We start from the raw sequence: 26,196 nt of genomic DNA on the forward strand, positions 1-26,196 counted from the left end.
GCTCAGCCATTTCTACTGCAAACTGAATATCAGTCGATAAGATACACGTGATACCTGGAATCTTTACTGTTTATAACAGAGACCTTAAACCTGCTGACCAACTCTGGCTTTCCTAGGTTCCCAGTCCAGCTCTCTTGATTCCACAGGAGGTTCTGTCTCTTCCCCTTTCCCCTAGCCAACCTGTGGGCTTTTGGTGGATTTCTGGCTGTAGTTCATTCTCCCCATTCTGAAAGGTTGAAATGAAAGTTCACTCAAGGCTTAGTTACTGTCACTAAGAAAAATATGATGGCATTTTGCTCCTAGCCCACAACCACTGGAATGTAGACCCTAAAAGTTTTTCCAAAATTAAATTTGGCATAGTGCTGAAAGAGATTTCCCCATCCCTGTTTTATACCTTGCAGGGAATAGCTCCTAAGCTCTTCCATAGCTTGTCCATGACTAAGATAACTGTTGGTGTTATGCAAGAAAAGGGGCATTATGCAAGAAAAAATGATGGAGGAAAATCAAATGCATACACCTCTGCAGAAATGTTACTGGCTTTGGTACTATGTCGCTTTTATAACAAAATCTTATGCAGCTCCTCTTACTGAAATTTAAAGTATCTGTTGCCGTGGTGCATAAAAGTAGTGACATGGATTTATTTTTAATGTATGTGGTTCATACAACATACTATCCTTATACTCTGTGCTGAGTATATGCTGCTTTGTATCATGGGTTTTTATTTTAATCAGAATGTGTCCAGGGAGCAATAATAAGTAGTCTTGGTTTGATTTTCAATTGGTAATCATGGATTTATTTCATGCATCACATAAAAGAAGGATGCTCTGCTGATCTGGATATGTTTGCTTTCAGGTAGAGAAAAAATGAAAGCTCTTACATCCTTGTTCCTTAGATTTTGCAAATGAATTCAACTTTGAGAAGCTAAAGGACTATTTTTATGCCTTATTTAAAATCTTAGGGGGGTGAGGTGTGGGATAATCTGTTCTTTTTTGATTTCTACTGTATAAAGTACCATGACACATTGGGGATGAAAGCCATGAAAATAGGGAGAGAGTAAATTGGTCGTGGTTCAAAAGTGCATTTTTGTGTGTCAGATGCATTCTGCAAACACATCTGGTTTAAAATGCATGGTATAAACCAGCCTTCAGCAACCTGTGCTGGTCTAGAGGCGTGGGACCAGAGCTCCCATCATCTCCCCCATCATGTCCATTTGGTCTGTTTCTGAGGATGATGCAAGTCCTAGTCAATCATATTCTGGAAAGTGCCCAGAATATGAGGAAGGCTGATAGAAGTTCTTGCTTTCAATAGCATTGGTTTACTTCTATAAGTTTCTTTCTGAAGTACCTCTTCCATACATAAAGGGAGTACATTTAACCATGATGGAATCTTTCCATTAATGGAAAGATTCTCTGGCTTGAGTTTCCTGTATTGACAATGCCACTTGGAGTAATAAAAGTCTTCCACTCTCTAGCATGAAACTAAATTACACCACTAATTCTGCTTATTCCATTCCATTTGCCAAAGCTCTCTGGGTGATTCACAAAAATTACATACAAGATAATAAAGATACAAGATAATAAAACCTCTAACATACAAAATTTGAAACATTTTGAACACTAAAGGAGTTACAGTAAAGCACCAAACCTGATAAAAACAATTGGCTTAAATGCTACATCATATGTCATCAAATATTTTGGAGTGTAAGACAGTCTTAACCTGGCACTGAAAAGATACCAGTATTGGCACTCAGTGCAGGGAGCATTTCATGACTGAGAGACTACCACTGAGCAGAACCTTCCTCTTGTTGCCACCTGCTGAGCCATGCCCATATCACCTCAGAAGTTGACCATAATATCCAGGTAGCTTCAAGTCAGGAGAGGCACACCGGCAGGTATAAATGTTGATGAATTAAGAAATTCAAATAATGGAGAACTCTCTGGGCATTGGGAAGGAGTACAATAGCTGTTCTAACCAGGGAATCTAAATGAAACAACTAAGAGGCATTTGATTTGTTTGTTTGTTTGTTGCTTTTAGATACTGTCCAACCACTAGAGTCCTGGGACAGTCTTACAGTAAAAGCAGCATAAAATGAAATGAAGCACAGCATCCAAATAATTCCAATAGGATAAAACCCACATTAAAACCTTTTGAAGAACAGTGGTTAGGACAGGATATAGGATATTCTAACAGTGTACAGAATTTCTAGTATAAGATTTCTAGACAGGGAAGGTGTTTAGATTAGATGACCTCAAATTAGGTGGTCACAAATGAAGCTCTTAGAATTATACTTTTTGAAACCCCATGGTTTAGTTTGCCTTCATTCATAAATGCTGTGGATGTGGGAAGAAGGCAGGGCAGCAGACTTCAGGTGCCTCTCCTTGTTGACAGTATTCTGCATTTGTGGCATTTACTATGAACCAATCTGATAGGCTTCATAGTTGAAATTTAATTTATAGTACTTCGTTATGTTTGAGTATAAGTGAGCTCATACTGTTTCATCACATCTTGTAGCCTTGTTATACATCTCTTGTGGTTTCTTGATTTAAAAAACACATTCACAGTGAATATTAAGTCTGCTAAGATATGTATATTGTGAATATTAAGTCTGCTAATATGCATGTTCCCCTTGTGTCTTTAACTAAAAAGTAGTTTTAGGTTTGTCTTTCACAGCAGCCCTGTTTGGACACCAGTTGCCTTGTTGAAAATAAGGAAGTCAGTATCCGAAGTAGAACTGGTTTATTTCATTTCAAAATTACATTCCAAATGTAAGATAAATACCATGCAGTCTAAGGCCGACATATTACAGGAACGTGTTGCCAGGATACTAGGCTTTTATGCCATGTCTACTAAGTAGCTTGTGCAAAATATGTCATCTTCCCCAGTCTGTGTCACAATAATGGAAACATCCACTGAAGGATTTAAAATCACAAGTCCACTCATACAATATGTAGCATGGAATAATTTTTGAAATGACTCCTGGCTTGTGGAATCAAGACACCTGCTGCCCAAGCACAACTTTTTACATTTTTAATTGAATAAAGCAAGCCTCAGTTTTGCATAGGTTAAAATGAACTATGGCAAATTTTGCAAATACTGGGCTTGCCATTGTTTGACAGCAGATACATGGACATTTTTGTTCATCCAGGAATGAGTTTCAAGCAAGCAATTTAACTCTAAATAATTGTCAGGCCAAAATTGCCCCTGTTCATTTGAATCCTTCCAATGGTTTGCATGGCTTAATAAAAACTGACAAAAGCTAGACTGCAGAGTGAAGGACCAGTGCATAGAAGGCTTCTAAAGAATTTAATGAGTATGAGTTCAGCCTGGGAGATGGCTTTATCTCTCTACCAAAATGTAACATTCAGTACTAGTATCAAGAAATTACACATTTACTCGAGACAAAAGAGCTGGCTGCTTTATTTAAGTCAATAGGAAACCTCAAACTATCTTGACCCTCTCAGCCCTGACTTTAAAACCATCCTGTTTTTCCTCATCACTAAACCACTAAACCTTCAAGTTGTATTTTTATCAGTATTTCATTAGTATTATATTTTTAATTGTTATTAGTTTAATTGTGGTTTTCAATCTTATGATTGTGAGCTGCCCAGAGGTGCTATGGCACAATAGGCGGCATACAAATGTTTTAAATAAATAAACCACCAACTTTCCTTCCTGCTCTTTCAGCAATGCAGACCCTGCCCTACTTGTTCCCCTTTCACCTTGTCCCTGTGTAAAGGCCTCCCCTTGGATGAACTGGCCTCTTATGTGCACAGTAGTCATGCCATTTTCTCCAGTATGGCACAATAATTGGAACTAGATCACTTCACAAAAAGCACTCATGCCAGCACAGAGCAGGACTGCACCAGCTGGTGCGCCCCCACTGTGACATACGCTTGCTTCCCACACCCGGGGCATCTGTGCATTCAGAATGAGCCTCTGCAGCAAGGAAGCCCTCACACAGGCAGCTGCAAGCACAAAGATGTCGCTGTGATCTGGAACCTTGTGGAGGCTTGTGTTGATATCCTCAAAGACTTCCTCACCGGGGACAGCTGTGGCTAGTGCATAGACATCAGGGTGGGGCAAGCCAGCGTTCCTATGATTATGGGGTGGAAATAGTCTGCATATTTCTGCTCCTCAACCACTTTGATTCAAAAAGTCAATGTTTCTAGTGAAGGGAGCTGATGCTTGTCATATAATAAAGATAAATACTACAAACGGTAACGGGGCTTGCAAACAGCATGCAAATATTTCTTCTACCTTGGTTGGATGAACATTGGGGTCTAGCATGATTGATGGGCCAATTCTTCCTTGTTGATAGGCCAGTTCTCATTCCTGCCGGCCTTCTGGTACACAGTACAGTGTCACAGGGCTCTTACTGTTTTTATTTTAAAATACTGTGCTTTGGATCTGGTTCTGATACGAAGCTTCTTTATTTGCATCCTCCATTCAAACCCAGGCATATTTTTAAAAGTGGGTATGAAAAGAAAGATGCAACACAGCAAGATGGGTGATGTGGAGATAGTAGCAAAATGGGGTGATAAATGGGGTGATAAAATGGTAAGTGGGCACTTGCAGTAATCAGAGGAACTGAGAATATGGTTCAATGCAGATTATTGAAACTTGTTAGAATCCCATGTTTTTCATCTTTTCCGATGTTATTCATCTCCTTGAGACAATTACGGCTCTTATAAAAAGACAATTTGTAACAGGACTATTTCATCAAATTTCTTGCATACACACCAGTTCTGTCTCTTTAGATGCCCTTCTATAGAGAAGGTTCCCTGCATTCCAAAAAGATCTGCAAACCAGCTCTTTGCTCCTTTCTTCCAGAAAGCAAGTCTAGTGTTTATGTACATGATGCATCATGTACACAGTCCATACAAATGCATCCAGTGATATTGGGTCTACCATTTGCTCTTGCACCTTCATTGCTGATCATAATTACTCCCAGACCATAATAATTCCTGGAATGTCCAGTGAAAGAAATGCATCGAAGCAAGGACTACATTTGTACTGGTGGAGTGAGTGTGATCTGGGTTCTTTTTGGACTTTGTTGCAATGTAAGTGTCAGATGTTTTAGACTTCCACTCCCATCAGCCCCAGCTGGTGTGTCAACAATAGAAATGCTAGGGAAAACACCAGGAAGACATGAGTTGCAGAAGACTACTATAATGTGTGAAGCCCCTCTTAAACCAATGAAAAAACGATTCCAGAGAGAACAAACTCCCTCCCAGCCAGTGCGTCTGAGAGTTTGGCTTTACTTAAAACAAGCAGCTGCTTTGCCAAAGAGATCATCCAAGTATTACATGTCATAAAATAAATAAGTACAGCTTGCCACCAGTATTTGGCATGATATTACATGGCTATTGAAAGCATTAAATCACTAATTGGAATCCAAGCCATTGCCCTTAGTATTTGAAACAAACAGTAGATTTTCTTAATGAACCAGTGGTTGTTAGTCCTTTTGAAGATATTAATGACCAAACAACCTAAAAATAGTTTAAAATTAAAAAAATACATGACATGCTCCCCTGCAAAGGGCAGTTAGTGTCCGTGCATTTACATCTATTCCTCTCCTTGTTCAAATATACAATTCAGTCAGCTGAAGCATTTTGTCACAAGTGATTTAAATTTTAAAGGAAGATTCTGTGGATCCTTTCTTCCTTCCACTACCACCACCACCCCAAAATGTGTGGGATTCACAGTTTCGTTTCATTTTTCTCTGGAGTAGTTTGCTCTTACTTTCTAGTTTTTCCTATGTTTATTATTTCTTTTCTCTAATCTTTTTATTTTCTTGCATGCTTCCTTTTCCATGATCTTGTCTAATAGGACTTGTCTAATAGGTTGTCACCATCCCCACCCAACTTCCCTTATGCACATGTGCGCGCACACGGGGGGGGGGGGGACTATAACCCCAATTAGCCTTTACCACTGGCAATCAATGCTGGCAGGGAAAATGTTTATTATAGTTCAAAACATTTGGAGAACACCAGGTCAGGAGGGAGTCCTAAAGTGCTTATTCTTGACAAGCACTCCAGGAACCCTCATCCCTTTCCAGCTCGGTATTTTTGCTTTACTTTTGCTCTACTCCTGCCGCCCTTTTGCCGTATGCTCTGCCATACTGTCCCCTCTTCAGCACAAATTTAGCATTCATGCTGGCCCTTTATCTCAACTTCCCTTGCCCCCTCCAGCCCTAAGTACTAGACCCTACTCAGCCATGAAGCTCACTAGGTGACTTTGGGCCACTCACTGCCTCTCAGCCTAACCTACCTCATGTGAGAATAAAAATGGAGTAGAAGAGAGCTGTGCAAGCTGCCTTCCAAGGGTAAAAAAGACAGGATTTAAATGCAATGCAGAAACCACCACAACCACCATGCCACACTACTTTTGATCTTTAGACTGGAGATGCATGGCCTCAGGCCCTCTGGGGCTCCCAGGGCCACAACTTCTTCCTCCCAGCCCTTTTCCCCTGGCCACCTGTGGCTCCCAGGCCTCCATGGAGAGTTTTCCCCACTGGGAATGGTGGTGCTATGTCTCCTGAGACCAAGTTACTGGCAGTAAGAGCTTCACATTTAAAATGCTGGTATTCTTGGGACTGCCTCTCACTGAAATGTAGCCCCCAAGAGCTTCCCCAAGGCAAAATTCAGCCCTCAGGCTGAAGGAGGCCACTGAGCTAAGGCCTTTATTGTTGGGGATTGTTCTGTGGCCATGTTACTTTTGAGAAGCAGTCACCTTCAGTCTGCCCCATGGATAGGTACATATTCATGCCTCTGATTAAAGTGGACAATTTGCAACTTCAGAAATACAAAGCTAACCACTGCAAATAAGTTATCCCCACAGTGCACTTTTTAACAGTATCTCAACTTCTCAAAGGAGACATCTAAGGGATGGGGAGAAGGTAGCAAACATGGTCCTTAATTCATCGAAGCAAAATATTCAAACTATTGTAACTTAGCAGTTCTTCATCACATTTCATTGGAAGTTGATGAAATTCTACCCCTCACCAATTAATTCTCCGTACCTACTTTTTATAGTCTTCTTTGTATATGATGAATAGAAGTTTCAGACTTTACAATGGCAGAGCACAAAAAAACAACAATTTAACTATGGAGCAGCTGTCATGGCTACACAGTCCCTTCTCCAGCACTGCTTGGAGATCCTGTCAATGCCACACCTTAGAAATTTGTGCATAGACCGATGCAATTGACAAGAGCCAGAACGAGACAATCTCTCAATCTTCATCCCTTGGGGACTGGATATAACACTAGGAAGGGCTTGCAGGGAAACTGTAAAATTATATAAAGGTAGGGGGGATATTTCCTTTGCAGAATTGTCTGCATAAGCCCTGGGTCAATTAAAATCTTATTTCTGCTGTAAACTAATTCAATACAAGCAAGACTATTGGGAATTGTATATGGGATGAATGTGTTTGCTGACTAAAATGTTTTTACATTTCTAATTTTCATTCTTAAGGCTTTGGGAAAATAGAAGTTATCTAAAAATACCAACAATGCAAAGGACAACAAATAGATCATAAAATAGGTAACTACAGTAATGCCATGTTTGCCTTGGACCATTGGAGACTACTTCCCAAATTTACATTGATAAGTAAGGAAGTAAAGTTGTATGTTTCAAGATATGAATGGATTTGCTACCTTCAAGACACCTGGAGCTTCTTCCCAGCAGTAGATTATGACTGCAATACCAAAGCAGTTTTCCCAGTGCAGATTTAGTGTTTGGGTTGCTGTTGTCGTGTTTGTAATAGTTCATTCAGAAGTGTAGCTTGCTAGCCAACAAGAGTAGTCAAAAACATCATGAATATATTTTTGAGTGCGTGTTTAGAATGATATGTAGCATAGCTTCTGAGAATTTCAGATATATTTGACTGTCCCACTGGATGGTTGATGGCTTCCTTTCCCTTGGGTTGCCATTGTTTATATACATATTTGTATTGTGACACCTAAATTGTGCATATTTGTTGAGGTGAACATTTATAATGTTTGGATAGCTTAGCTGAGTTACCTTTTGTTCTCGTATAAATGCAGCTGTGTGCATAGGATGAGAGAGAAAGAAGAAATGTGGAATCCTCTTCACTTTGCAACATCTGAACTTCCCCATTGATTAAACAGCAGTCCTTTTAAAAAAAAACAACCATCATGAGGGGCAACATAGCCCTAGACATCAAGAGATGTCTCAAAGAAAGACCCCACACTTAAGCAGTGTGCAAGTTCTGACATCTGTGAATTTCAGTAAGACACCTCTACTTCTGTCAGTGCTTTGGAGGAATAAACGTTTTTCTTCCAACTTAGATGCTGAAGAAGATCATAGATTTCTGTGTGACATTTTCTGCAGTAGAAATACTAATATAATCACTTGGGTTGTTACATTCTAAATAGGAAAGCAGCCTTTGCCATAGCTTTCCTAAGGTACCAGAGCAGTCTTCACCGTGCTTCTGCTACGGTACCCACGCACACACTGCTTCTGCTTTGATCGTGCACAAGAAGAAGCACCTGAGGGCAAGGACAAATGAAGCCTTTTGGCAGGCTTTCAAAATGCCTCTTCCTTCCTAAGCTCCATTCATGTTGCCTAGCAACCCACTATTCTTTTCCACATGCCATGTTCCCTACCCATTTGTCAGTATCTCTCAGTACCAGAGTCATTTTATGAGCCACTTTCATGGATGCATCCACCTCTGCTCTAGTACCCTTCCTATCCCAGTCTTCTTACTTACACCTTCAGTAATGTAACAGCATATATATTTCAGTCCCAATGGCTTAGCTTCATTAAATTAGGAGGGAAGATAGGACTGGCTGTGGAAAAGGTCGGGGAAGGGAGAGCAGCCAGTGCAGAAAGCTCAACTTCCTTCCTATCTGAAATCAGATATATGGATCAGTATCAGCAGAAGCTGCCTGAAGGAGCTCTCTGGCATAAGTTACAAGTAGGGTTGAGTAGAAGCCCAGAGAAGAGCATTTCCTGCACTGTAAATCATGTTTCTTTCCAGCTCTCTTTCTCCACCCAAACCTTCTCTCCTGGCCTCCACACATTTTGGCTTTGTTCCATTCCCCTCTCCAACATGGAGAGGTTTTGGGCATGCCGCCAATTGCTAATACCCTCTAATTTAAGAAAATAAAAGTAAGCGGGTGCCAGAGTACACAAATCTATAGGAACAATAACTTTAATATGTGTTTGATGAAACTGCCCTAAGTAACTCTGATTGAATATAGAGCCACTCCTGTGGAGGTCAGGAAGAGGAAGAGTCAGGCTGAGAAGGCACCTTTTCCTAAGGCCTACCAGGTTTGCACCACTAGTGGAGGAGGTGGGAGAAGGAGGACCTTTAGCTTTTTGTTTCAGTTCTCCTTTTCCATTTTTTCCTCCCATTGGTTTCGCTGACAGGGAAAAGTAGCCCCATGGCTGGCTTTTCTTCCCCTCCTCTTATGTGTATATTTGGGGGGCATGTCCAGAGAATGAGAGGCGCTTGTTTCAATAGATCCAAAGCCATCTCAATCCTTCCCTGTCATATCACAGAAAGTCCATTTTTGCCCTTGTTGTCACTTTATTACAGCAGTAAAGCCTGAGAGGGACTTTGCACTAATGATGAGCCATAACACAGTGTTACCTGCATAAACCAGAATGTGCCTGTAGAAGTTGCTGGGCTCAAGGACTCCCATTGCTACGTAAGAGGAATACATCAGCATCACATCTCACTTTAGCCGATTTCTCATTACATGCAGACTGGGAACTATTAGAACCTCAGAACATTAAAAAGGCATGTTGGATCAGACCAGTGGTCCAGCCAGTCCAGTACTGCATTCACATGGTGGCAAACCAGCTGCCCACAGGATCTCTCATGCAGCTGGATGCAAGACCTCCAGTTGCCCAAGCTGCTCAGCAGCTGGTGCATGCCAGCATGCTACCGCTGATGACGGGGCTGGCACACAGCCAGCAGGGCTAGTAGCCATCCCTTTGAAAGCCATCCAGACTGGTGACCATCACTGCTTCCTGTGGCAGGGGATTTCATAGTTAAGCTATGTGCTGTGTGAAGAACTATGTCCTTTAATCTGTCCTAAATCTCTCTCGCCAATCAGCTTCACTTTTCTCTTTTCCGTTCATAATTTCAAACACCTCTGTCATGTCTTCTCTTACTTGCCTTTTTTAAGCTAAACAATCCTTCATAGGGGAATTGTCCCAACCTCTTTATCATTTTAGTTGCCCACTTCTACACTTTTTCCAACTCAAGAGTGTCCTTATTTGGGTATGGTGATCAGAACTATGTACTGCATTCCATTTGTGGTTGCATCGAAGATTTGTATATGGGGAATACAATCTTTGTAATTTTAATTTCCATTCCTTTCCTAATAATGCCTAACATGAAGTTTGCCTTTTTCACAGCAGCCGTGCACTAGATAGACATTTCTCCACCACTACCCCCAGGATCCCTTTCCCTGCCACTGCGAGCTCAGCTCACATTGGCCTGTACCTGAAGCTGGGAGTTCTTGCTCCAGCATGCATTACTTCGCAGTTAGAGACATTGAACTGCATTTGCCATTTGATGCCCATTCTCACAGCTAGATATTTGAAAAGGGAAGACATCCATGATGAGAAGTCCCAAGATGGACCCGAGAAGATTAGATGCCTCTCTTTTTCCCCACTGCTCTTCTTTTGCTGTCAGTTCACCTGCGTTTTCATGTCAAAGATGTGCAATATATGCATTTTATAGTGCGATGGGAGCTGGGCTATAATGCACTATACATCATAGAATCATAGAACAGTAGAGCAGGAAGGGGCCTATAAGGCCATCAAGTCCAACCCCCTGCTCAGTGCAAGATTCCAAGTTAAAGCATCCCTGACAGCCTACAGCCTTCTGAGGTAATTGCTTCCATTGCCGTACTAGTCTAACAGTCAGGATTGGGGGGAAGGGGGGCTGATATCCCTCTGTCTGTCTCTGCCTGCCTGCCTGCCTGCCTGCCTGTCTAATATGACTTCCTGCAACTTAAGCCCATTATTCCATGAACTATACTCTGGGATAATCGAGAAGAGATCCTGGTCGTCTTCTGTGCAACAGCCTTTCAAGTATTTGAAAAGAGCTGTCATATCTCTCCTCAATCTTCTCTTCCCGAAGCTAAACATGGCCAGCTCCTTCAATCTCTTCTCACAGGGCTTTGTTTCCAGTCTTCTGATCATCTTTGTTGCCCTGCTCTGAACTTTTTCCAGCTTGTCTGCATGGTGAGAGAGGAGGAAATTATGCATTCCCTGTTTATACAAATAATGTTGAGAATAGTAGTTGAATGAAAGGAGAGCAAGGGCCACAAAAGTTTGTGCGAGTGTAAATGAACATTCCAGTAATACTTAAAAGATTTAGGAGCAGTAAGTATTTTGATAGCCTTGGGCGAGAACATGCCGGTGAAACTTCCAGAGCAATAATAGCTCTCATAAATGAACTATTGATGCAGTGGTTTTCATATGAGCAATAGGTCAAAGCTAGCTTATGCTGAATAATACCATACCCCAGCCTTTTTGGGTTGTAGGCCTATTTGGAATTTTGAAAGAGTGCCTCTTGTGCTCTCACACAATGGCTGCCAGCAGGACTTGCTCATTGATAAATTGGCTTTCAGGGTGGGTCTGGATGGTCACAAGGACCTATGTCCCCAAAAGCAAACTGGCAAGAGTCATAGAAAAGTTACTTTCCCAAGAAACTAATTACAAGGCAGGGATGGAGCCTGAGCTCCAAAACATGGACCCTAATAAAGATAGCACTGGAAGATAATAGTTTTTGAGAAAATAAAAGTCAAAAGGGGCAGAGACCTTGCTGAGCACCATAAGAGGAGCCTGTGGTCCACTGGAGGCTGCAGAAACAATGTTCTGCTACTGCAGACAGAGCTACATGAATTGTGTTTCTTGGAAGATACACATGGGTAGAATCTAACTAGTTTACCTGCACACAGATGGGAGACGTCTGCAGCAGATTTAAGGACCTCAAGAAATGCAGGGGACCTCTCCAGATAACCTCCTCTCCATTCTGCAGACAAGATGATACCCTTTTAACCACACTTAATATGGAATAGTAATATGTTGAAATTTGTTGGTGCTTGTGAATCATCCCAAAGCTGTATTTCATACCATTTTTCTTGCCCTTCCAAACTTAAAAAGAAAAGTGTGTGTCTTTTCTTGATGGGCTTTGGGGAAAGGCCTGCCTTTGTTCCTCCAGTGAGAGTACCTCTCACCATTGTGCACGAGCAACTGAGGAGGAAACCAAGCTTCAGGCAAGGCGTGCCATGCAGAACTTCCTATTCCACCCTTCTTCAGTGGATTGCCAGAGTAGTGAATGAGCTTCCGCTGCTTCTGAGCTGCTCCCTCAAGGTCACCATAAAGGCTTTCTGGAGAGAGTATTACACGATGTCTAGTGTGGGCCCACTGGTCTCTTCCACCATATGCCCACACTTGGAGATCAGTCTCCCCATTGTGATTTTGCTTTTACTACTTGCCGCTCTGCATAGCCAGAGATCATATGCGGGCTAAGAGTTTGGGAATGGTGCCAGGCTTTGGTCAGCCTTTGGTCCTCATATAGCATTCAGCACTGAGGAGGGGAGAGATCAGGAAAAACCTGTATCTGCTTGTTGGGAGCAGTGGGGACATGGACTTGGTCTCTATAAAATGTATAATTCCTAAAGGTAGAAATAGGCTCATCTTTCCTGATTTCTACTGCTGTGTCTCATTGATGGTTAGCCAGATCTGAATTACTGATTCAGGCATGAGAAGGGGAAAACCACTGATGCCAGTAATAACAGGAGTCAGATATGTCTAATTTTCAATATCTTAATCTCATTTCCTTTGCTACCTCTGCCACTAGTACTCTTCTTTCTTGAACATATGAGCTGGTAACACAAGTCCTTCTCAGAATATCCAGCTCTTTTACAGTTCTCTTTCTCTCCATCTTCAGTTATCATGTCTTTTATCAGCAGATCATATGTTCTCTCTTTTTCCAAATGAAACATTGCAGAAACTGTCTAGAACATGGAAGAACTATTAAGTTCCATGGAACAATCAGGGATATTATATGTATTTTATATCATGCTTCTGTTACATTGTATTTTGGGTTATAATTTTTGTGAACCATCCTAAGAGCTTTGGTTGTTGGGCAATACAGAATGGAAACAAATGAAATTAATATCGGATAGGATGTTGAATCCTAATCAGGGCCAGGATCCCAATGTGCATCAGGGTGGGTCTGCCTACATTTATCTGCTGAATATGCTAGTCCAGGGGTCTCAAACTCGACTTACCTGGGGGCCGCTGGAAGTTGAGTCTGGGTGAGGCTGGGCCGCATCGAGTATTCCACCACCGTGGTGGTGGTGGGCCGCTCATCCCGCGTCGCTCCCAGAGGCGCTTTGAAGGCCGCGGGGCCCCTCCCCCGTGCCCCACCCGTCCCGGCAATTGGCCTGCGGGCCACGAGTTTGAGACCCCTGTGCTAGTCAAACAAGATTTACCAGAGCCAGCCAGAAACAGGATTAGAAACAACATGCATTTTGCAAATAAGGTTTTCCTTTTCCTCCCGAGTGCATTTAATTAATCTATTTAAACTATAAGTATTTGTAAATTTGCACCTATACATATAAATTAACACATGCAAATGTCGTGCAAATATAGAATCATATAATAATAGATCTGGAAGGGCCATCCAGTCCAGCCCCTTACTATAGCAGGGCACTACGTTACACCATCCCACTCAGATGACTGTCCAGTGCCCTCTGTTTTTGCTGATGCATTTCCTCTTTTCAGGCAAAGCATACACCTTCCATATTATTGTGGGCTATTCTGAGCCCAAACCAACAACCATTTTACAGCACATTCTATCCCCATGTCAGCACCCAATGTACCAGAACATTCTCCTTCACGCATGGTGCTACTAAATAAGTAGTTTATCTTCATATGGAGCACTGTCTCTGAACACAGCTTCTATTCCCACCCACAGTCAGCTTGGTGGTGAAGGAGTCACTGTCCCTCCCTTTGCACCTAAAGCTACTGGTGTAGAGAAGGAACAAAGGCTACATTGCCTCTGATCCTGACACTTCCTTCTCCTGTTGCCTCTGAAGCGACTACTGGTGGGAGGAAGGAACTGAGCGGCTTCTTTTATTAGCGGAGCTGGAAACAGCCTCTAAACCTGATTCTGCCCTCCCAGTGATAGATTTACTGGAAGGAGTGATATAAAAAGCCATTTGTCACAGAATTTCCTGAGGTTTCCTGTGTGTATATTAAAATCAAAGATATATCCCCCAAAGGTTTCCTCAATGACATTTCTTATTTTGAAGTTAACGCAATGTAATACAACAAATGTGATGGTTGCAATCCACAAGTTTATACAGATAAAAAGTACCAGGCCTTGCATCATTTAAAGTGAGATCTTAATTGTATTGTATTCCAACAATTATAGCCTGCCACCTTAATAGACATTTTAATGTTTTAGTGCTGGCCCTTACTATCAGACTGTCCTTTAAAATGCAAAATTTTAGTGACCTATGACTTAAGCTTCAAGCACCACAAATTCATAATATGTGATTATGAAAAGGTAATTCAGTTTTAGAATAATTTGTTCCTTAGAAGCCAGAATCGTGTGTATGATACATAGAATTTCCAGTCAGTCTTGTCTGCAGCACTTAAGGGAACTGTAAAAGGATTAAACCTCTCAGTTCCCACTTTGGCAAGCAATCTGTTTTTTGTTTTTTTTCCCTCCTTTCCTTTTCTTTTTAAAGGTCGGACAGCCTTTACAAAGGCAGTGAAAGTGAACTCAATAGTTCTCCCTACTGAGAAGACAGCATAACTATTTAAAACATAATTAACAATGGCATGTCAGTCACTGGTTGTACTTTTTTTGCACAATTTTACGTCTGGGGAGTGTCAGTGCTCCCAATTAGCATGAATGGGGGCACTGTGCTAGTTATCTCACTGACAGTCTTGACCTGCCCAGCAGAACCAACTGTAAAACATTTTGGGAAATGAAGATAAATAGCAAGTATCTCATCACCAATAGGACGCAAGTGTTATGTACATGCCTATTGCTGTTTGATAGGAAAGTCTACAAAGGTTAATGGCCCTGCTCCACTCAAAACGTACATGAGCCTTGCTCGTGTAAGTATTACATCTGAAACGGATGCAGATACGCCAGTGTGGCACAGGGGTTAAGAGTGCAGGTCTGGGGCTCAAATGATACAGGTTCAAGTCCAGCCCAGCCACAGAGCCAACTGGGTGACTTTGGGCCAGTCGCAGACTCTCAGTCCAGCCTACCTCACAGGGTGGTTGTTGTGGGGATAAGATGAAGGGCAGGAGGAGGAGAATGGTAGAAACTGCTTTGACTTCTTTGAAAAAGGTGGGATATATATCTAGTAATAAACAAACAAACAAACAAACAAACACTGTGTCTTATATAAAGAAGCATTTTGGTCCAAGCCATCACAACTCTTTGTAAAATTCTTAAAATGTTAAACAGATGTTTTCTGGGACATGCTATTCAGGAAGGACTTTCCTAAAGGATTAAGAATCTGACTCCTGAACAGCATTCATTTTATTGAGATTTTTGATTGTATAAGGCTGCTTTTCATCCTTTTTCCTTTCATCCTGAGGCTCATTCCAATTTTTGTTTTTGCGTTGGATGTTCCTGTTTTATTTATGTGATTATTAGATTAAGACAGCTCTTGGACAAACAATGTAAGTATTTTTTAATCCAAAGATCTATTGCAAATCAAGCCATTCACAGCAGACATTGAAGGTGATAGTTGTATAACAAAAGAGTAGGAGGTTTTATGATTTTTAGCTTGTGGAAACAACTAAGAAGCATACTATTTTTATGTTTTAAGGAGTATTTAATTTTTCTGATTAAAGTGTAAGAACATTGCTTGGCTGAAAATATTACCAAGCAGTGTATTAACTGTTACACTGACTAAGTGCATCCTACAGAGGATGCAATTCAAAGATGTTTCCCTAAATTTAAAATCTGAAATTCAACAATGTCTTTTGTCTTTTTTGCATCAACTGGTTCTTGATTCTACAAAAATATAATCTAATAGAGCTCTGGTTTTACATTAGAGCCAAGATTATTTTGCACACTTACTTAAGAGTACATCACATTGAACTCAGTGAGACTTATCTATTTCTCAGCCATCTTGTTGGATGGGATTTGGAAGCGCATTGGTCCCTGGTAGTACTGGGAGGCCTCGTTTTAACTTTTGACCTTTGAGATGCCTTGCAGTTACATCTTGTCCCTAGTACTCTTTAATAGCTACTTGAAATTGTTGGGAGGGCGGGGATCCAGAAATTTGACACAAAGCTGGTGAGAAAAATCCATAACCTTCTAGATGTTGTTGGAGCACAATTCCTATCAGGTCCACAGAATGAATAGTGGCCAAGACTAAAGTGTCATCTATCTATTCCATCTACTATTCCCCAGAAGGCTATGGAAATCCTGAATCAATATCTAAACCCAGTTTGGAGGGTCTAGATATTGATGCATAAGTCAGGTACTGTGGAGTTGGGACATCTGCTGATCTGGATGGAAATATTTGAAAATATTTGGATGGAGTGGCTCTTCCCTTTAAAGAACAAGCCTGTAGTTTCAAGATCCTTCTAGATGTAGTACTTTCTAGAGGGGGTGCAGTTGCCCTGTGACTAGGAGAGCAGCATAGACGGATTTACTAGTTGTGACCCTAGCTAAAGAAAGATGAACTCCTTCAATTGCACATTCCCTGGTTAGATCCAGATTAGATGGTTCAAACATAGGGTATGTGGGGCTGCATTTGAAACCAGTTTGGGAACTTCAACTGGTATAGAATGCAGTCAAGCATGCTTGTTAGGGCCAGGTGTTCAGAACATATAGCACCTATAGTGAGCATTTTGTACTGCCCAGTTTTCCTGCCCAATATAAAGTGGTGGTTTGGACCTTTAAAGTTGCAAATGGTTTTGGAACCAAATTAATTGAATGACTACTCACAACCATGCAAACCTGGCAAGGCCCTAGGATCCATCTCTGAGGCCTTGCTTGAAGGTCCACTAGAAATTGTTGTGGTAAATTGGTAGGCAGAAAAAGCAGAGCCTTTTTGGTGGTGACCAGAAGTTTTTGAAACTCTCTGAAAAGGAATATGCCTATGGCCCTGTAAGTTATTAGCATTTAATTTCAGGCCTTTAATTGGGCCTGAAATACGTTGCTTGAAATAAATGTGCATATAAGAGTTTGAAATTGTTTTAAATAGCTGTTCTTAGTTTTATAATTACAATTACAGCCCTTCTTATCTTTACATTTTATAATTTTTATTAGTACTCCTTTGGGAGGGCTTTGTCTTGAAAAGCAGTAACTTTATACTGGGGATAGATGAATGGACAGACAGACATAATCAATTCTCATATTACATTGATGCTGAAAAAGCATTTGACAGAGTTGATTTATTGGAAGAGGTTACAAGAGCTGCTGAAATCTAACAGTTAAGAGTCAATTTTTAATTTATGGATAGGTATGATTTATAAGTCACTAAAATTTTGATCAATAATAGGTTTGGGGGTTGCTTTTAATTGCAATAAAATATGAAACAAAGATGTCTTTTCAGTTTATTGTTCACATTTGTCACTGAAAGCTTTTGCAGTAGCTGTCAAAGAAGATGTAACAACATGACTAAATTAAAAAATCTCACAAGATCTCAGACAACATCTCTAACAACATAATTACATTGTTATAGGCCAAACGCCATCCATTTAGGAATATCTCAGGTTTCGAAATCAAAGTGAAAACTATAAAGATCATGTTTAGATGTTGAAAGGGGCAAAGTGAACTAAGAAGTTGCAAAATTTCTGAGAAAGGCTCTCTAGGAATCTGAGCCCTGTGATGAGGATGGTGAGCTATCACATTTATATCCTGCCTTTTTTCCTCTTGCACAGAACCCAAGGCAGTTTATACAGTCCTCCTCATCTCCATTTTAGGTTCACATTAACCCTGTGAAGTAGGCTAGGCTGAGAGTCACTGAACTTCATGGCCAAATGGGGATTAGAACCATGATCTTCTCAGTTCCAGTCCAACCCTCTAACTACTACATCTCAGTGGTTTATAAAGATAACCAAGATTTTTTAATGCTTAAAGTAATAGACAGAGACATATGAAACATTATTCAGTTGTTCTGATTTCTAATATTAACAGGATATCAACAGAATTTAGCACAGAACGCTCATCCTATTATTTGGGGCATTCCATTCATACATCCCCATTGTATATTCTCTGTATTGTGCTATACTGCACCTGAACTAAACGACATCGGAGTGGGACCATTATGTAAGCATCACTGCTGCATGGCTGTAGGTGTCACATATGAATTATAACAAAGCAACATGAATGCATGGGCTGTGGTTAATCTGTTTCGCTATAGAAACCTGGCAAAGTGAGGGTGGGAATGACTGGACAGAGAGCAAGCTTGCAGTACATACTGACTGGACCTCTATGATATGGCTTGCTTTCAAAATGTTAACAAAAGAAAATGCTCTTGTTCACTGCTGCAGAGATAACGGAGCCAGCAGCATAGTGCAAATGGGCACCTTTTTGGCACCTGCCCACACACACTTCTTTAACAATTAGAATAATTTGTAGTAAAATAGGCTTTTATTGATACAGGATACTGTGGATCCAGAGGAGTTATTCAGCATGTTGAGGTTCAGATCCAAATCTTCCTTGGGGTCGCATCCTTTGCCAACTGTACTGGGATCCCAACATAAATCTCCTCAAGCTGCTACATCCAGGATGTTCTGATGGGCATCAATAGCTTCTCTCCTGAAACAAACAGCAGCTTGGAAGTGAGGAGTTAATTTTTACTGGGAAAACACATGGCTGGAAACCACCTGCAAACTGTGGTCGCAAACTTGATTTCACACACATGCACTCATTTGGTATTTGTTTAAAAAGAAAGAAAGGCAGGCAGGCAGAACAAATGTGTTAATGTAATATGAAATTTGATCCTCAGTCACATTACTGGTGAACATGTCCATCCTACAGAGCCTTATCATTGGCAAAAATGTAACGACTACACTTAAGCATGTTCCTGTCTATCATGTTAGCTACTGACAGGGTGCAGAATTTTATTGCAAAATCAAGAATCTAAGATCCCTTTGATGTTATTTAAACCAATATTGTACCCGTCTTGTTTGTACCTTAGTAGTTACTGAGTGCAGAATTCTGAGTATCTTATTTGGCTTTGTATGTGGTTTTTAAAACTAGTATCTACTCCTCATGGCCAACCAAACAAATTTAACAAATAGAATATTCTTTGAACTAATATTCTTTGATCCTATAACTAATATATTTTCAAGCATTTATGCAATTATAAGGACTAGGAACTTGCTTTGAAATCTCACAGTCACTCACAAATTCTTAGATTTCTATATGCCATGATTATCCATTCATTGCAGCACTGTAAAAAGAGCTGTATATGAATTCTGACTGCATGCAGAAAGCTTTCCCTGAAAATATTACTTTTTTAATTAAACATGTTTTGATTGTATTGATTGCGTAACTTAGTCTGACAACAATATTTGAGTTTCTTAGCTTCTGGAAAAGAAAGAAAAAGGGGGAAATGATTATCTCTGCTTGTTAACCTCTATTGTATTTTATATAAAAAATAGTCTTCCTAGGTAAGTTCATTGTTTTACTTCACTATCCACAACATATAGTTAAAGTTCTCTTAACACTGGTACCTCTTAAATCTTCACAAGGTGAAAACTTGGCATGAAAAATACATAATGCAGTTTTAATCTCGATAACTGCACTTGTTAGCATAAATCTTGGCAATGAACTTGGCCTTTCTTCCTGGCACAGCTCTCTACCAGCACCGTTTTTGGTATTTTTATCCCTGAAAAGAACTCGGAATTGGGGGTGGGGGCTCCCTGCAGCGGAACAATTGCTCCTTAACGTAACACCAAGGAATGGATGTGTGTTCAGCCATCCTCATTTGCCCTTCCTATCTGACACTGGCCATTGCTTTCCTCTTTATTCCAGGTCATGGCTTATATGGAACTTTTGAGATGCTGTCCTCCTGGAGGAAAACAAGAGAAGACCAGCACGTGAAAGAGAGAACTGCAGCTGTGTTTGCAGACTCCATGCTCTCCTTTTCTCTCACCACTGCCATGTATCTGGTCACTTTTGGGATAGGTGCCAGCCCCTTCACTAACATTGAAGCAGCCAGGATCTTCTGCTGTAATTCCTGTATTGCAATTTTCTTCAACTACCTCTATGTACTCTCCTTTTATGGTTCCAGCCTCGTGTTTACTGGCTACATAGAAAACAACTACCAGCATAGTATCTTCTGCAGAAAGGTACCAAAGCCAGAGGCACTGCAAGAGAAGCCTGCCTGGTATAGGTTTCTTCTGACAGCCAAATTCAGCGAGGACACAACAGAGTCAGAGGAGACAAACAGTTACGAAAGCCACCTTTTGGTGTGCTTCCTCAAGCGTTACTACTGTGACTGGATAACCAACACTTATGTCAAGCCTTTTGTAGTTCTCTTTTACCTTATTTATATTTCCTTTGCCTTAATGGGCTACCTGCAGGTCAACGAAGAGTCAGACCTTAGTAACATTGTAGCAACTGCGACCCGAACCATGGAGTATACAGCTGCTCAGCAGAAGTACTTTAGTAATTACAGCCCTGTCATTGGGTTTTATATCTATGAATCGATAGAGTACTGGAACATGACCGTTCAAGATGACATGTTAGAGTACACCAAGGGGTTTGTGAGGATATCTTGGTTTGAGAGCTACTTAAATTACCTTCGAAAACTCAACATATCAACTGGATTACCCAAAAAGAATTTTACAGATATGCTGAGGAACTCCTTCTTGAAAGCCCCCCAGTTTGCCCATTTTTCAGAGGATATAATTTTCTCCAAGAAGTACAACAATGAAGTTGACGTTGTGGCCTCCCGAATGTTCTTGGTGGCTAAGACAATGGAAACCAAGAGAGAAGAGCTTTATCATCTCCTGGAAACCTTAAGGAAGCTCTCTCTCAAGTCAAAGGTGAAATTCATTGTTTTCAACCCATCATTCGTATACATGGATCGTTATGCCTCATACGTGGGAGCGCCTTTGCAGAACTCCTGCATTAGTGCTTTATTCTTGCTCTTCTTCTCGGCATTTCTGGTGGCAGACTCTCTCATCAATGTTTGGCTCACGCTCACCGTTGCCTCTGTCGAATTTGGAGTCATAGGTTTTATGACCTTGTGGAAAGTAGAGCTGGACTGTATTTCTGTGTTGTGCTTAATTTATGGGATTAATTATACAGTTGACAACTGTGCGCCCCTCTTGTCAACATTTGTCCTGGGCAAAGATTTCACAAGGACTAAATGGGTAAAAAATGCCCTGGAAGTGCACGGGGTAGCTATTTTACAGAGCTACCTCTGCTACATTGTTGGTCTGATTCCTCTCGCAGCTGTGCCTTCAAATCTGACCCGTACACTGTTCAGGTGCTTGTTTTTGATAGCATTAGTCACCTTCTTTCATTGCTTTGCCATTTTACCTGTGATACTGACTTTTCTGCCACCATCCAAGAAAAAGAGGAAAGAGAAGAAAACTCCTGAGAACCGGGAGGAAATAGAATGCGTTGAAATGGTGGATATGGATAGTACCCGAGTGGTTGACCAAATTACAACAGTCTGACTAGTTGGTTTGTTTTGCTTTTTTTAAAGAAAAAAAAACCCTAAGATATTGCCAAGAGATGAAAATCATATTGATTATAACATTGGGGTTTGGATGTCTGTTTTCAAATTAAAACCAGGAGCATCCAAAGCAGTGTGTGAAGGGGGGAAATATAATGGTATGTTGATTGGCTTTTGCATAAAAAGTACATTGAAATGTACATTCACCCAATACAAAACTAGTGTCGATTTGGGTTGCTACCTGAGATACCAGAGGTGGGTTACTGAATAGCATATTGCCATGTCCACCCTGCCGATGATGATGCCTTCGTGGCAGTCCGCCAGCACATTGAAAGGTCAACTGCCAAGCTGAAGGAGCAGTAAGTGTACATTTTTGACAAAGAGGCTATGGAAATCTTTCAATACAGCAATAATTCAAGTCAGTGAGTCAGCTATTATGGATCTTAGCCATCACATCTAACTCAATTGCTTGCTTCTTGCTTGCTTTCTCTCTTTCTTTTTCTGAATGGTATATGCAAGTTTGTAAAATAAAACAACAAAGGCCAAGAAGATCAGATCACACAAGGATAAATACAGCAGCCAGTATAGGGTCTCAGTCCATCAGACACCTTTTCTTAATTAATGCATATTTTAAAATATCTAATCCCTAGTATATTTTAATATTGTATGATTTTGTAGCATTTCGTTAAAAAAACCCAGAAAATTAATGAGACATATATGGACACAATTCTTCTCTGATAAAGCTCCACTTTCTCAGTGTGTTCATTCATTTAAGAGACTTGTTTTTCCAGTGCTAGATTTTATAGCACTCTCTTGGGATCGAGTGGCAGATTTGACACGGGATCTATGAAACATTTCACCACCAAAATCCATGAAACAAACCTGAGATGCCTAAATTTCATCAAGCAAGTGTGAACACTGGGGCACTTTTAAAATGAAAGCTTTCATTCCAGGCAATTCACTAGTGATGCACACAAAGAGGATCAGCTATACATTTCGTGTAATGTAGGCCACTGATCTCATTTGGTAATGTGCACTACTATAATCTCCCCTCTATACCATGTGCATTAAATGAGTGGGATGCATCCTTGCTCTTAGAAAAGATGCCATTGGAAACCAATTTTACAGATTGATAACTAAAATGATTACATAGTGACTGTTTGCAGTGGAATCCCCGTTTTTAAAGGCTGCAGTCTGTTTGGTGCATTTCCTTGATTGGTCAAAGCAGAGTCACTGTTTATGATATGGAGCAACACAAGATTTCCTAACTATACTCACACATCTTACAAAGGATAAGAAATTATTATGGGCTTTAATGGAGAAGTTAGCAACCAGATGTTTGCTTTCACCTCTGTGACTAAATAAGTGACTTTTGCTATAATTCCCTCCCCTGAGTTCCCACCAAGTAGTTCAATTGCACTGGCCTGCCAGCCCTTCCAATCTGACTTTTTCTTAAGAAGTTCTGTCTTCTTTTCTTCTTCTCACTCCTATATAGGCTTAAAGGCCCTTTGTGCCCTTTGTCACCAGCTACAATCCCCTCACAGCGACACATTGGCTGCATGTGGGGCTACAGCTCAGCGACAGAGGATGTGCAAAAGAGCCCCAGATGAATCCCCATCATCCCCAGGCAGGGCTGCCTGAAGCCCTGGAGAGGAGCAGCCGGAAAGGGTTGGCATACCGGGCTAGATGGACCAAGGGCCTGACTCAGTGTGGGGCATGCCTTATGCTTCACCCTACACTCCTGATCTAGCACCAAGAAGGAATTGTGCTCCAAGGCCAGGGCAAGGCTCACCGTTCTTTTTATGCTGGCGCTGGATCCCTTAGGCCAGTCCCTATCTGCCACCACAACAAACGGGATTCGGATAGTAACGTCACAGCTGAGAAACTAAGGGCACAATCCTATAGAAATGTAGACTGAAAAACAAGCCCACAACTCCCAGCATGCCCCCCCCCCCCCAGCGTAGTGTTTTGCTTTGTTTTGTCTTGTCTTGGGTCTTGTGTAGAATGGCACCCTAGGCCAACTGGCTTCTTCCCAGTAGTCTGGGATTTGAACACACAGTGAAGCTAAATTCCGTAAGTGCAGCTATACAAGACTTGCAGAAGGACAGCACCCACCCTGTGCATTGTGACTGAAGTCCACGAAGGCTCATGGTATCATAAATGTGTTGGCCCTTAAGGTGCCACAAGCTCCTTTTGTTCTTATGAGGATAAGCATATTGAAGATGTGCTGCAATGGATCAGCGCTTTGCCTGAGTCTCTTTTGTCTTCAAATATGCATCCTAGCCATTCTTGTTGCTCCTCTTTGATGAAGTGTTTTCTCTTTGTTGTTTGCCTGTTGCTTAGCTGTATGCATGGGGAAAGTTCAGATGTTTTATTTTCATCCAAAATGTTTTGCCCTTCTTGTCAGCATGAGAAGTATTCCAGCAGGAAACACTTGTATCCTTGCCAAACCTCTATCCACCCCAAAATGGAAATCACACACACACAAATCCCCCAAATTGTATCACCCAGGTTTGCCAAGCTTCTATGAACACAACAGCTCTGGTGAATATACAGTAGCAGCTAGAAATGGTCACGTAAGAGTGCACTCCAATGCCAGATGAGACCGAAAAATGGCCCACAGCTGCAAATACGTCCCAGCCAGCGTAAGTCATTTTCCTGTCTGAACCTGCGTAAGATTGCACCCTATATTAAGTCTTTTAGCAAATCAACAAACAAACCAAAAACACCTCAGTTATCAGAGGAGCTTTTTTACTCTGGAGTAAAAACAAAAACAGAAAAGATAATTTACTCTGCCCACACAAGTCCTCCTGGAGATATTATTCCTAACAGTGGCTCTGTGTGAGCTCATTCTCAGCTTATAAGCCATCTGAGTCTAGGGGAAAATGAAGAAAGAAAAACTGTGGCAAATGGAACAATTTCACTGTAAATGATCCATATCCAAAATTTATGCCCAGTACTTTATTGGAAACAGTGCAAATTAGATGAACACTAGAGCTTAAAAATCTGAAGAAATCTTTCTGGCAAAGAAAACTGGATTTTTTCCCCTAAATGCCAGCCACCTTACTCAATGAAGCTAGCTTGTAAAACCTTGAAAGACAGCTAAAATGGATTATTGTTACAGTGCAAGGTGCCAAATTATGGCATGAGAGGCTCCATATGACAGTATTAAATGCAGAAGTATTCAGAGATAGGCTTAAGTACTACATTCTGTTCCTCAACTCAGCCTGTATTTATTCCTTCACCAATGGGTTACTCCCACTCCAATGATTTGGTCTCATTAAGGAAACAGATGCAACATTAGTTTCAGGAGTGTTTGGTTTTATCTGGAGAAATTTGGAAAAGCCTGCAAGCATTTGCTGGGAAACCCCATCTTCAAATAACAGAAAAGAAAACTGAGCACTCTATTAAACAATATATTAAATCTGAAGGCTGTGACAAAGCTGAAATCCTGGAAGTGGCAAATTCCCTTGCTGTCTACAAAGCTATTTTCTCAAGTGTTGGTAGATGCTTAGACAGTCCACAGTACACCTATCAAGGCTTGAAGGCCTTACCGATTATTTCTGTTGCATAGGAAAGTGACTGCCAAGAATGCAGGCTGATGATTTTAGGTCGATGGAGGCCTGTAGGCCAATCGAGTCTGCCTGGGGTCCACTCTGCCTGTCATTTCCAAGCTTTGGTGCAGGGTTTTTTTAATTCCTTCACCATGGTAGAGGGTTGTGATGTGTCTGCCAAGGTTTAGTTACTAGCCATCAGGGCTTTAAGCTAAAATATGCTGGTATTTTTTGGTATTTTGGCCCAATGATTTTTGCCTTTTGTCTTGGAATGTGCCTCTGCACCCAAGTTTCTCCAAAATTGAATTTGACCTTTGACCTTTGGGCTGAAAGATGTTTGAAAGTAAGAGAATGGATGCATTACTTTGATTGTATCAGTATACACTTTATCCAGTTTACAATAGGGATGATCTTATATTTTTATCCAAATAGTTTCTCCACGTGTAGTCACCAATAAAATGAATAAAAATGAGGACATCCTAAAGCCAGATGTTCATAAAACCAGATTAATACCTTTTTGCCTCTGATGCATCCATTACACTTCTGAAAACTATTTAACGCCACCAAATGCCCTCTGAAATTGAAAGGCCTTGCCAGGGCAGAATGAAATGGACACTTCAAGGGCAGATGCTGGAGAGTGAAATCTGTAGAGAGCGAGGCTGGAGAATGTGACTGGAGTGTGCCATGTTGCCTCCCCTGCACATTGTCTGCTGGAGACGGGGGTCAGACTAGATGGCCCAGGAGACCCCTTCTGATTCACTCAGTTTCTATGTTTCAATGGACAGGGCTGTCCCATCACCCCTGTCAAGAATTAGCTGGCAGTCCAAGCAATGATGGTATGTGGGAAGTTGCCTTGGGCAAAATCTCACAATAGCCTGGCTGTTTTCAAAACCTTTTGAGGCTGTGACAGAGGTAAGTCCCCAGTAGCCAAAAATTTCAGAGGAACAGGGAAAGTGCTGAGTAGGGGCAGC

General features: G+C 41.1%; 1 protein-coding gene across 2 annotated transcripts in view; it reads left to right on the plus strand.

Annotated features, from left to right (window-relative positions):
* PTCHD1 (patched domain containing 1) overlaps positions 1–22,196 on the plus strand; it is a 52,387-nt gene extending 30,191 nt beyond the window's left edge. For both annotated transcript variants that reach the window (XM_044442363.1, XM_044442364.1), the window contains one exon: positions 20,018–22,196. In XM_044442363.1, coding sequence (XP_044298298.1) covers positions 20,018–21,672 — 1,655 coding nt within the window. In that variant the 3' untranslated portion in view covers positions 21,673–22,196. The remainder of the gene's footprint in view (positions 1–20,017) is intronic.
* The last annotated feature ends 4,000 nt before the right edge of the window (positions 22,197–26,196 follow it).

This window comes from Varanus komodoensis, unplaced genomic scaffold (genome assembly GCF_004798865.1).
Source record: "Varanus komodoensis strain SLA01 unplaced genomic scaffold, ASM479886v1 scaffold4, whole genome shotgun sequence".
Taxonomy (NCBI): domain Eukaryota; kingdom Metazoa; phylum Chordata; class Lepidosauria; order Squamata; family Varanidae; genus Varanus; species Varanus komodoensis.